This window comes from Oncorhynchus keta, chromosome 30, assembly GCF_023373465.1.
Source record: "Oncorhynchus keta strain PuntledgeMale-10-30-2019 chromosome 30, Oket_V2, whole genome shotgun sequence".
Taxonomy (NCBI): domain Eukaryota; kingdom Metazoa; phylum Chordata; class Actinopteri; order Salmoniformes; family Salmonidae; genus Oncorhynchus; species Oncorhynchus keta.
In genome coordinates this window covers 40,997,078-41,009,832 of record NC_068450.1, presented here as the reverse complement: position 1 = coordinate 41,009,832, position 12,755 = coordinate 40,997,078, and the positions used below count along the sequence as shown (strand labels likewise).

Genomic DNA, 12,755 nt, shown 5'->3' with positions numbered 1-12,755 from the left:
AGGACAAAACACACATCACGACAAGAGAGACACCATAACACTACATAAAGAGAGACCTAAGACAACACAGCATGGTAGAAACACATGACAACACAGCATGGTAGCAACACAAAACATGGTACAAAATTATTGGGCACAGACAACAGCACAAAGGGCAAGAAGGTGTGTGTGAGTGTGTGTGTCTGTGTGGTGGGGGGTAGTGTGTGTGTGTGTGGTAGTGTGTGGTAGCGTGTGGGGGTGGGGAGGGGGTGTTTGTGTGAGTGTGTGCCTGCCTGCGTGTGCGTGTGTGTGTGTGTGTGTGTGTGTGTGTGTGTGTGTGTGTGTGTGTGTGTGTGTGTGTGTGTGTGTGTGTGTGTGTGTGTGTGTGTGTGTGTGTGTGTGTGTGTGTGTGTGTGTGTGTGTGTGTGTGTGTGTGTGTGTGTGTGTGTGTGTGTGTGTGTGTGTGTGTGTGTGAAGCGACTAATCACATCACAGCGTGCCAAGCGGGCATGGATTTATGGGATAGCGAAAAGATTAGTGGGACACCATAGTGAGGATTGTCTGTAAATAACAGTAGACTTGAGGCTCCTATTCACACACACTTATAAATAGATGACACACACGCACACACACACACACACAAAGTCACAAACACACAATGAGTGCATACACACACTCACTAACAGTAACACAGACAATTAGCACACACACACAGGCACACTTACAACACTCCATGAAGTGAAGGACAATGTCAATACATTTCAATCTGACGCAATAATATTCCCAGCATGCTTAAGTTACGGGGTATTTTCTCCTTCTTCCGCTGGTCTATTGCACGAGAGTGACCTCCTAGAGAGTGGGTGTGTCTGGGGCCTAACCTTGGTGAATTAACAACCTCTGCAATCCCATTGAAATAGTGAATGGATCAGACCCTGCATCTTTGACAATGAGAATTATACTGTAGAAGACCCTGGGGTTACGAAGCAGAATGGCTTAAGTGTCTGAAAGACACAGTCATGATGCAGAGAGAGCATACTGCATATGTGTATAACGTGTATATGAGTGAAGTGTATATGAGTGTAGGTGTGACGAGATACTCACTATTCAAACTATGCATTATAATGCACAATTTAAGTACATTAAATTTAGTATGCAATGCTGATCTATTTTTCTAAATCTGTTTACTGTGGTACAAAGCAGTAAGTAAACATTAGGGATACCACCCTTGCATTATGCAAATGAGTGGAGGTGAACGAAAGAAAAGCCGTGTCCTTGAAAAGCTACTGCCTTCACATGGCCACTGCCCACGATGCACCAGTGGGTCCTATAAGACAACACAACAGCATGCACAAATTGGACCAATAAACACGCAGCTGTTTGCCTCATCAAACTCAATGCCAGTTTTACTCATAATGCTTTGTGAGTATTGTGGTATCGTTGGTATAGTGTGTAGTTCATCAGCTGATTTCCTGAAACCAGAGTACATTTTTTTCATCAGTGAAGACGAGCGTAGTTGTTATGCCAATACATTTAACTCCAGATGTAACCTGTCTTTCGAAGTCTTTCCTATGTTTCTGGTTGGAATAGTCAACAATGTGGTTTTCTGACATTCTGAGAATTATAGCGCCTGTTCATTATATGGCCATTTGACATAATTGTTATCGGTATTTATCCCCTACTCATCTAATATGTCCGTGAGAATAATTAGCATTATACAATTGTATGCCATTAGCTACAATTCAAAATTGTATGCCATTAGCTAAAATTCAAAATTGTATGCCATTAGCTCAAATTCAAAATTGTATACAAAAACTCTAGTTAAAAGCATAGTGCATAGAATTTAAAAGGTATTGTCAGATATTACTCATACAAATCAGACAGTTTTTTTTACATGGATGAAACATTTGAGATAATATTAGACAAGTACTGGAAACAATAGAACACAATGGAAAATATGGTAAAACAAGCCTGGTATTCATAGCTGACTTTGAAAATGCCTTTGATTAAGTACAACTGGAATGTATATATAAATGCCTGGAATATTTCAGTTTTGGAGAAACTGTTATAAAATGGGTTAAAGTTATGTATAGTAACCCTAGGTGTAAAATAGTAAAAAATGGCTACTTCTCAGAAAGGATTAAACTGTAAAGAGGAGTAAAACAAGATTGTCTACTATCAGCATATCTATCTATTATGGCCATCGAAATATTAGCTATTAAAATCAGATCCAACAACAATATCAAAAGGCTAGAAATCCAGGGCTTAAAAACAAAGGTGTCATTGTACGGTGATGATTCGTGTTCTCTTTGAAATCCACAATTTTGAACCCTCCACGGCCTCATAGAGGAGCTAGATAATTTTTATAACCTCTCAGGATTACAACCAAATTATGAGAAGTGTAATATATTACGTATTGGATCACAAAATGTTTACATTTTTACATTACTGTGTAGTTTGCCAATAAAATGGTCTGATGGTGGACATACTCGGTATTCATATCCCAAAATAAATAAATAATCTCATTACAATACATTTTTATAGAAAGTTTGCAAAAATAAATAAGTTATTGCGACCATGGAAAGGAAAAAATATATTTAATATGATATTTAATATCTGTCTATTTGTGGAAAAATCACAGTGATGAACTCTTTAGTCATATCCCAGTTTACCTATTTGCTTATGGCCTTGCCTACACCTAGCGACTTGTTTTTAAAAATAATATGAACAATGCTTGTCATCAAGGCAAAAGGTGGCTATTTTGAAGAATCTCAAATCTAAAATATATTTAGATTTGTTGAACACTTTTTTCGTTTCTATATGATTCCATATGTGTTATTTCATAGTTTCAAGTTTGGGGTCACTTAGAAATGTAAAAAAAGAAAAATACATTTTTTTTGTCCATTAAAATAACAAATTGATCAGAAATACAGTGCAGACATTGTTAATGTTGTAAATGACTATTGTAGCTGGAAATGGTAGATTTTTTATGGAATATCTACATAGGCGTACAGAGGCCAAATAACCTCAACCATCTCTCCTGTGTTCCAATGGTACATTTTGTTTATAATTTTAAAAGGCTAATTGATCATTAGAAAATCATCATTGCAATTTTGTTAGCACAGCTGAAAGCTGTTGTGCTGATTAAAGGAGCAGTGAACTGGCCTTCTTTAGACTAGTTGAGTATCTGGAGCATCAGTATTTGTGGGTTCGATTACAGGCTCAAAATGGCCAGAAACAACAAACTGTCTTCTGAAACTTCTCAGTCTATTCTTGTTCTGAGGAATGAAAGCTATTCCATGTGAGAAATAGGGAAGAAACTGAAGATCTGGTACAACACTGTGTACTACTCAACAGTGAAGAGGCGACTCTGGGATGCTGGCCTTCTAGGCAGAGTTCGTCTGTCCAGTGTCTGTGTTCTTTTGCCCGTCTTAATCTTATTTTTATTGGCCAGTCTGAGTTATGGCTTTTTCTTTGCAACATTACCTAGAAGGCCAGCATCCCGGAGTCGCCTCTTCACTATTGACGTTGAGACTGGTGTTTGCGGGTACTACTTAATGACACCAGTTGAGGACCTGTGAGGAGTCTGTTTCTCAAACTAGGCACTCTAATGTACTTGTCCTCTTGCTCAGTAGTGCACCGGGGCCTCCCACTCCTCTTTCTATTCTGGTTAAAGACAGTTTGCGTTGTTCTGTGAAGGGAGTAGTACACAGTGTTGTACCAAATATTCAGTTTCTTGGCAATTTCTCACATGGAATAGCCTTCATTTCTCAGAAGAAGAATAGACTGATGAGTTTCAGAAGAAAGTTATTTGTTTCTGGCCATTTTGAGCCTGTAATCGAACCCACAAATGCTGATGCTCCAGATACTCAACTAGTCTAAAGAAGGCCAGTTTCATTGCTGCTTTAATCAGCAGAACAGTTTTCAGTTGTGCTAACATAATTGCAAAAGGGTTTTCTAATGATCAATTAGCCTTTCAAAATGATAAACTTGGATTAACTAACACAACGTGCCATTGGAACACAGGAGTGATGGTTGCTGATAATGGGCCTCTGTACGGCTGCGGAGGCCCATTCTTTCAATAACATGGACATTTCTAAGTGACCCCAAACTTTTGAACGGTAGTGTATATATATTTACAAAAAAATATATGGGGAATTGGAAATCATGCATACAATTACATTGATGGAAGCCACAATGTATCTGCAATATTAAAGTTAATCTACCCACTTTAAAAAAACACACACAAAAAAAATCACATAGAAGGAATCTATTAGGGACAGCTATGTCTGTGGGCTATGTGGCATCAGCAATACAAGCCATGATAATAAAACATCCATATTCACTATGATCATGAAGTACAGAATTTCATAAATAAAAAATAAAAAAACATGAACAGGAAGTGAGGGGAATAAGTTCCTGTGTCTCATCTGTTATCTGTGCAACACTGTACCCTGGAAGGAACTATGGGAACTGTGGGAAAGTGGCAGGAAAAAGGTGGGACCATTGTCCAAGCTTCCTGCTGGCCGGACCAACACCTCATTGTTTGGGCCAAAGATTTTTTTTTTTTTGGAGTTAGACATGTGAACATCCTCTAACAACATCTGATGATAACTAAATTGACTAGCATCAGACCTGGGTTCAAATAATTGCAAACACTTTATCTGTGCTTATTTGAGCTTGCCTGGCTTAAAGAACCAATAGAATAGTCCCAATTCGGCAAACCCCACCCATCAAGCACTTCAGGCAGGCTAAAGCAAACGGCCAAATCATTTGAAAGATTTTAAATAGTATTTGAACCCAGGTCTGATTGATTAGCACAATTGTTGGAAACAGAGCAAATCAAGTTTGATAGGCACTGTTTGATAGGCAAGTTTGATAGGCACTGTCTACATTTAAATAACTGTTCATGTTATCTACTTTTGGCCAGCTAATAGCCTAACCACCAATCAACCAACATTATGGACTAAATGTTAAAATCCAGGATAATTTTTCTGTGACAATATAGGTCAAATGAAGATGCAACACCTGTAGGTACCGTAGGACCTACCAAGGATGGGATTTTGTGTCTGTTTCATGCACTGCTTAAATCACGGAGTAAGTTTTCCACATACTGGTGATTCTCTTGCATGGCTAAGGAGGAAGGGATCTAACTCTGATAGAAGGTGGAATGTCATTCCCAGATGGGGGCAGTGCAGTGTACAGTAAGTATCCTTGAGCAATGGACTGACAACAATCACTTAACGTTCAGTTCCACATTGACCCGTATCCCCCACTCCTGGGCTCTTCATGTAGATCTGAGAAGTATAAGCAATATGGTAATAATCCCAATTTGCCCTCTGATAGACTGGGAGGGGTGGATTTTTGCCTTAACGCTTATACAGTAGCCAATCCGATCAGATCTACACAAATGCCTAGGGGTTGATTTTGGAACAGGCCACCTGATTACATACAAAATAGACAGTCAGTCAGTCACCCAGAGGTCAGCCAATGAAAGAGTAAATTATCAGATTCCGCCAAACTAAACACAATCCACCTCAGGAGAGCTAAGGTTCGGGCACACCGGCTAAATCCAGGTGAGTATTTTAACTTCCCATTACTGCTTTTCAACCTGAGCACATCAGATAATGCTGGTCGATGTTAATCTACGTAGCCCCCTCCATTAAAGTGCTATTGTCTCCCCTCTCTCTCTCTCTCTCTCTCTCTCTCTCTCTCCCTCCCTCCCTCCCTCCCTCCCTCCCTCCCTCCCTCCCTCCCTCTCAGTTTCTCGCTCGCAGCGTTATGCTTTATCCCTCGCTCTCCTGCTGAATATCAACAAAGTTTATGCTAATGTGCTTACAGCGGCTGAGGTCGAGCAGGCCCCTCCTCTGAATGGTAATCCGACTCCTCATTTGCATATCCGCTTAAGTGTCAGATTCCCCCACAACCCCTAAATCACAGCAGAGGGGTGTGCGTATGTTTATGTGAGTGTGTGTAGAGGCTTCATACGGGGGTCGGTAGCCATAATCAATGTGGTCGAAACTCGTGGTCCGTACGCACATGGTCACATAAGAATCAAAATCTGTTTTGACTGTAGGTCAGAAGAGGTTCGCTGAGTAAAATTAAACGTAATAGGACAATGGCGAGCCATGTGTTGAAAACATATGGCATGTCAAGTGATGTATTTTAATCGTTACATAGTGTATTCCTAGTACAGTAGTTTACAGTTAGTGGTTCAAAGGTGATCATGATGAAGGCCACATACAGAGTTTATGATTGTAAGATGATACAATAGAAATTGTAAGCTTACTATGGCTTGTTGATATTTACTCAAATCCAAGTACGTTTTATATGACTGAACCTGAACCGGATTACCGAGAAAATATCAGGGTTGAAAAACATCAATATTATAATGGCGATATACAGCATTGAACAGTTGGGCAGCATGTATTAGTTAAGAGTCATAACGGCTGTACGATAAGATGTCATGAGGATTGCCATCTCAAAAGGTGAACCTTCACAGGTTCATTTTTAATAGGCTAACATTTTTAGCAACATGCTCGAGAAACTGAACTTCACTTAAAATATCACTTCAGGTAACAAATAGTTTATATGACCTTCAACATATAGCATAACCCAATGTTTACTCCATCAGTGACCTTAACGTACAGTAGCATCGATATTCATCCAGAAAAATGCCATTGTTTACATAAAAAACAACACAACAACTTCTACTTGTATAAAACAGCTTCGTCACCGAAAACAGATTAGGTTGAAAGACTCTGCGATTGCGATTCCGTATTGCTTCCGGGACACATAGTAACACTGCAGCGTATGTTGTTCTCTGGGCCAAACTATTCTCATCAGCTGGACAGGGCATGGACATTAGTGACTCATATTAGTTGACTTGCCTGCCAACAACAACTTAATGTAAAAACTAGACTTGAGCTGATTCCCAGCTCCCAAGCTCAGTGTTTATTTTGCTGCTGTGTCTGGGGTTTGGTACCTCAACAACAAACATTAAATACACACCCATAAACAAATGTAAATGCAGACCCATCAACATGGTTTCTGTCTGCTAGTGAAATATTTCATAATCTATTGCATCCCTGAATATTTATTTACATTTTCTAAATATAAAAGGCAGTAGATAAAAAAAGGTTACCTGATTTTTTCCTATACAAGCCAATATATCGTCCTAGTATTGAATAGTGGTTGGCATGATTCAACAGCCATACACTTACTAATATAACTGACTGCTAGGAAAATGGCATACCTGTGCTGAAAAAATAACCTGCCAAAACATGAGCCCATCAAATGGGCCCCTATGGGCCCTGGTCAAAAGTATTGCACTATGAAGGAAATATGGCATCATTTAGGATGCATAACAAGTCCAACACAGCTATTCAGCTATTTTCATTTGATGGAGTCCAAGTTGCTCTTTTAAAAAGTCACATTTTCTACTTCCTGTTTTGGAACAACATAGGATAGTATAACATTGTTACTTACAGTACCAGTCAAAAGTTTGGACAAACCTACTCATTGCAGGGTCTTTCTTTATTTGTAATATTTTCTACATTGTAGAATAACCATGAAGACATCAAAACTGTGAAACAACACATATGGAATAATGTAGTAACCAACAAAGTGTTAAACAAATCAAAATATATTTTATATTTGAGATTCTTCAAAGTAGCCACCCTTTGCCTTGATGACAGCTTCGCACACTCTTGGCATTCTCCCAACCAGCTTCATGAGGTAGTCACCTGGAATGCATTTCAGTAAACAGGTGTGCCTTGTTAAAAGTTAATTTGGAGAATTTCTTTCCTTCTTAACGCGTTTGAACCAATCAGTTGTGTGGTGACAAGGTAGGGTTGGTATACAGAAGATAGCCCTATTTGGTAAAAGACCACGCCCATAATATGCCAACAGCTCAAATAAGCAAAGAGAAATGACAATCCATCATTACTTTAAGACATGAAGGTCAGTCATTACGGAAAATTTCAAGAAAGTTTCTTTCAAGTGCAGTCGCAAAAACCATCAAGCGCTATGATGAAACTGGCTTTCATGAGGACCACCACAGGAAAGGAAGACCCAGAGTTACCTCTGCTGCAGAGGATAAGTTCATTTGAGTTATCAGCCTCAGAATTTGCTGCCAAATAATTGCTTCACAGAGTTCAAGTAACAGACACATCTCAACATCAACTGTTTAGAGGAGGCTGCGTGAATCAGGCCTTCATGGTTGAATTTCTGCAAAGAAACCACTACTAAAGGACCAATAAGAAGAAGAGACTTGCTTGGGCCAAGAAATACGAGCACTGGTGAAAATCTGTCCTTTGGTCTGATGAGTCCAAATTTGACATTTTTGGTTATAACCGCCGTGTCTTTGTGAGAAGCAGAGTAGGTGAACGGATGATCTTCACATGTGTGAGATCATGGAGGAGGAGATGTGATGGTGTGGGGGTGCTTTGCTGGTGACACTGTCAGTGATTTATTTAGAATTCAAGGCACACATAACCAACATTGCTTCCACAGCATTCTGCAGCAATACACCATCCCATCAGGTTTGCGCATAGCGGGACTATCATTTGTTTTTCAACAGGACATTGATCCAACACACCTCCAAGCTGTGTAAGGGCTATTTGACCAAGAAGGAGAGTGATGGAGTGCTGCATCAGATGACCTGGCCTCCACGATCACCCAACCTCAACCCAATTGAGATGGTTTGGAATAAGTTGGACCTCAGAGTGAAGGAAAGGCAGCCAACAAGTGCTCAGCCTATGTGGGAACTCCTTCAAGACTGTTGGAAACGCCATTCCTTATTGAAGCTGGTTGAGAGAATGCCAAGAGTGTGCAAAGCTGTCATCAAGGCAAAGTGTGGCTACTTTGAAGAATCTCAAATATAAATACATTTTTAACTGTTTAACACTTTTTTGGTTACTACATGATTCCAAGTGGATTATTTCATAGTTTTGAGGTCTTTGCTATTATTCTACATGGTAGAAAATAATACAAATAATGAAAAACCCTTGAATGAATCGGTGGGTCCAAACATTTGACTGGTATTGTATTTTGCATATGGATATTCTGGTGATCCTGCATTGTATAGTCCTGTATGGTCCTGTTTCTGCTGGTATTTACCTGATATTTACTCAGAAATGTATGGCTAAAGGTGGTGCGTTCAGTTACTTATTTCTACATAGTATCAACTGGTACCATTTTTAACAAATACCAGGGAAATAACTGAATGAAAACAGAATTAGCAATATAATTGTTATCTTCGCTGCAGTTCAATGATAGGGCCAATTGAACAGACTTTGGGACAACATCAAGTCAGCCAGGCACCAGTTGAATAATCAAAGGATTCACTCTGCTATTTGTTGTTGTGGATATTGTGGAGGAGGACTCTTCCAAAGGCAGGATACCAAACACTAACAAGACTTTGGCTACGTTCCAAATGGCACCCTAGTTCTTATACAGGGTACTACTTTTGACCAGGGCACACAGACCTGGTATAGGGGTGCCATTTGGAATGCAAACTTGGTGTCTGCAATGTTTTTCTCAGACTACATAGCCAAGAATAGTTTTAAGGTAGATTGAATCCACCGTTTCCCGCACGCTTTCATTACAGCCGGATGTCATTTACAACATGCATAGAATTTTCCGTTTTGATAGCCATGCACTTAATGTATAATTAATTACAATATAATTTATGTAGGCCAATGGAACATCTGGATGGAAACCAAACATGGAAAGGTTCCGTATTGAATTCCAATCAGATATAATTAACCATTGCCAATATTTACAGCGTTAACAATGCCCAGGTAACAATAGTGAAGATTCAATCTGTTCACATGGATCATTCTATTTAAAAAACAAATGACATTCAAGGCCAAGTAATACTGAGATGAATATCATGAATAAAGTCCTTTAGTTTTCATGAACAACCAAAACATTTTCTGCCTCTTTTTTTGGTGGCGGTTGAGAGATTCAAAATAATAATTCCATTGTAAAAATGAATGAAAACAAAATGCTATTAACCACCAGCATGGCTGGAAGGATGGCTATAATGGCAGTAAATTGGTGGAGTGTATGGTCGGTTGCTGGGAGTTGTTGCTGGCATGGTATCTGCAGTACAGGAGTGGAAGTCCACGAGGGTTTGGACAACTCCTGTTGAATAATGAATGAATGTTGTGCCATGGCATCTCTGCAACATTGCCTTGGCCTTGTACTGTACTGTACTAACTTCAAATCTACTGTACAGTACAGTAGAGTACTGCATTGTACTGATCTATACTTTACTACTCTACTTTATTGTACTATACTGAACTATGCTGATCAGATTTGGAAGGACCAGATTTCAATGTCCGTGGACGTCTGGTGTCGGTCGGTGCTCATTGGGTAAGAGGGCTGGATACAGTAAAAGGAAAGAGAGGGGGCTCATGGGTAGGTGTCAGTAAGAGCGGGGAGAGTTACATTAACTGGAGAGAGGAAGGAGGGGGGGGAGAGGGAGGGGTTGCCCATTCTTGCTATGACCACAACGTGACAGAAAGAGAAAGAACACCAGTTATGAGCAGAACATAACAGTTTGCCAGTGGAAAGGAGGACCAACTGTGGTTTGCGACGACTATGTACTCCCATTGTAGCCAGTTCAGTTGCAGTCATTCTGTTACAGGTTTTTATGTCATTCTGTTACCGATTTGGTAACATAATTATGTATTTAATCACTTAATAAATCATAAACCAAACTGTTATCAGTAAGAACACTATAACTACATTCACTGGTAGGTCTACCTTTACTTGTTACTTCTGTGAACTTTCATTATCCTCCCTCCTCATGAGGGAGAGAAATGAGAGAATACAGTATCTTAAAGACGTGGGTTTTAGATAACAGAATGACAAGACACTCAACAATATTACAAAAAGGCAAATCATTTCTGCAAAACTAAATATAAAATGTTGATATTAGTGGGCAGGGGTCTTCAACATTATTATGTTTTGATGTATTTCTAATACCTTTTAAGACTTTTTCTGCTAGATGTTTTCTAAGAGCTATTTTTTTTTCTCCATACGTTTGACAAAAAATCTAAGCCTTCGCTTTTTCAACATTTTTAGGATGGAAAATGGTTGAAAAAAATGTATATATGCCTACGTTTCTCAAAAGCATTCATTTGATAAGAAATTTGATGTGCTCCTATGAACTTCACATGTTGGTGCTTATGGGGCTTTTTGCCCTATAACATTTTTGGGGGGGATTACTGTGCCATAACAAAAAATACACCTCACAGAAGTTCATCTTAAATGGTATTTTAAAATAGCACTGTTTACTGCGATTGTTCATCATCATTGGCAAACATCCCATGTATGATTTTTTTGAACAAATTAATCAAATTGATAAAAAAAACTATTTCTAAATACATGTAACCATCAATCTGTATCAATCTGTCATGTTCAATACTTGAGAATGCTATAGACTGACCCAATCAGAAACCCAAGGTCACACACCTGATAGTCAAGTTACATCCTTCTTACATGTTCTGAAACACTGAAACACTTTTTCCTGAATGCACTTGAATAGATTTTTTGACAGATAAAGACAACTGACTTACCTGACAAACTAAAATAACAAACTTTTGTTGTTACTAATGATTTATAATTGTTTGTGTTCCAGGCTGGTATTTCAAACAAAGTATCTTACAATGGCAATGAAACCAAAACTTACTGAACTGAACACATTTCCTTGCTCAGTCATGTTTAACATGATCGCATATCCAAACAATGAACAATTCTTCTTGAAAATATATATATTTTTGTCAAATGTTCTGTCCTTTAACCATGCAATTTAGGAGGAAAAACAACTCCACTTAATATAGGCTATGACATACTGTACTTGGAAGGTTAGGCACATGTGCAACATTAACACATCTGTATTTACAAATGTAACCACTTTCCAGGTTAAACCACTGAGCCGACCCAAACACACATACATTTATCCCTGAAAACAAACATCCTAACACCTTCAAATAACTGGGCAACCCCGTTCTTTTCCTGAGCCCTGTGCCGTTACATAGGGTCCTATACTGTGCAGAACTCACCTCAGTGCGAGATTGTAGTCGTTTGTTCATCTCGTAGATCCTATACTCGGGTTGGACCATGTAGGGCGAGTGCCTTCTGTAGAAGGGTCCGAATGGGGAGGAATAGAACGGGTCGTGGGGAGGGTTCGACATGTTGAGTTCTTGCCGCGGTTACAAGCTGCAGAGCGCAATATCAACATCCACGCAACGCACATGGAGTGCGACGCTCTTAACGACGCCGTGGAACCAGCCGCTATACAAGGCTGAGCTACTCTGCACGTTGGGCTGACGAGTTCGCTGCTATAGCGGGGAGGTGACGGTGGGGAGGGGGGCAAGGGAAGGGGGTCTGAAAGGCAGGGTAGGAGGGAGGGAGCGAATGTTCATTGGACGGGTTTGAGAGCTGCATGGCTCCAGTATAAGGGTCGTTACCTGCTTATATCATTGTTTTGGATTCGACCCAAGTTGTATTCAGCAGTTTTTGTTTTCGGAGACTTTTCTTTGTTACCAGTATTTTCAAGCCCTTATAAAGCCATGTCTGATTTAGAGCAGTTCGTTTAATAATTGCACACTGCACATCCAACAAATTCTCTTCACTGACAATGTAACCCAAAGAGTTGTTAAACCTAAACTGCAAATACATATCTCGATTAAGTAGGCAAACATGATAACTGAATAACCCACAATAGATGGAATATACTTTTATCTCCCTCACCAACTTCAAAATTT

The 12,755-nt window shown here is 39.4% G+C and overlaps 1 protein-coding gene across 6 annotated transcripts in view; it reads right to left on the bottom strand.

The window, feature by feature from the left end:
- Positions 1-12,327, bottom strand: part of ldb2a (LIM domain binding 2a) — a 91,109-nt gene extending 78,782 nt beyond the window's left edge. For 4 of the 6 annotated variants that reach the window (XM_052488432.1, XM_052488429.1, XM_052488430.1 and 1 more), the window contains exon 1: positions 12,051-12,326. In XM_052488432.1, coding sequence (XP_052344392.1) covers positions 12,051-12,182 — 132 coding nt within the window. In that variant the 5' untranslated portion in view covers positions 12,183-12,326. Of the gene's footprint in view, positions 1-12,050 lie in introns of all 6 variants that reach the window. The other 2 variants (XM_052488431.1, XM_052488434.1) reach the window with 1 other exon arrangement.
- Between the last annotated feature and the right edge of the window lie 428 nt (positions 12,328-12,755).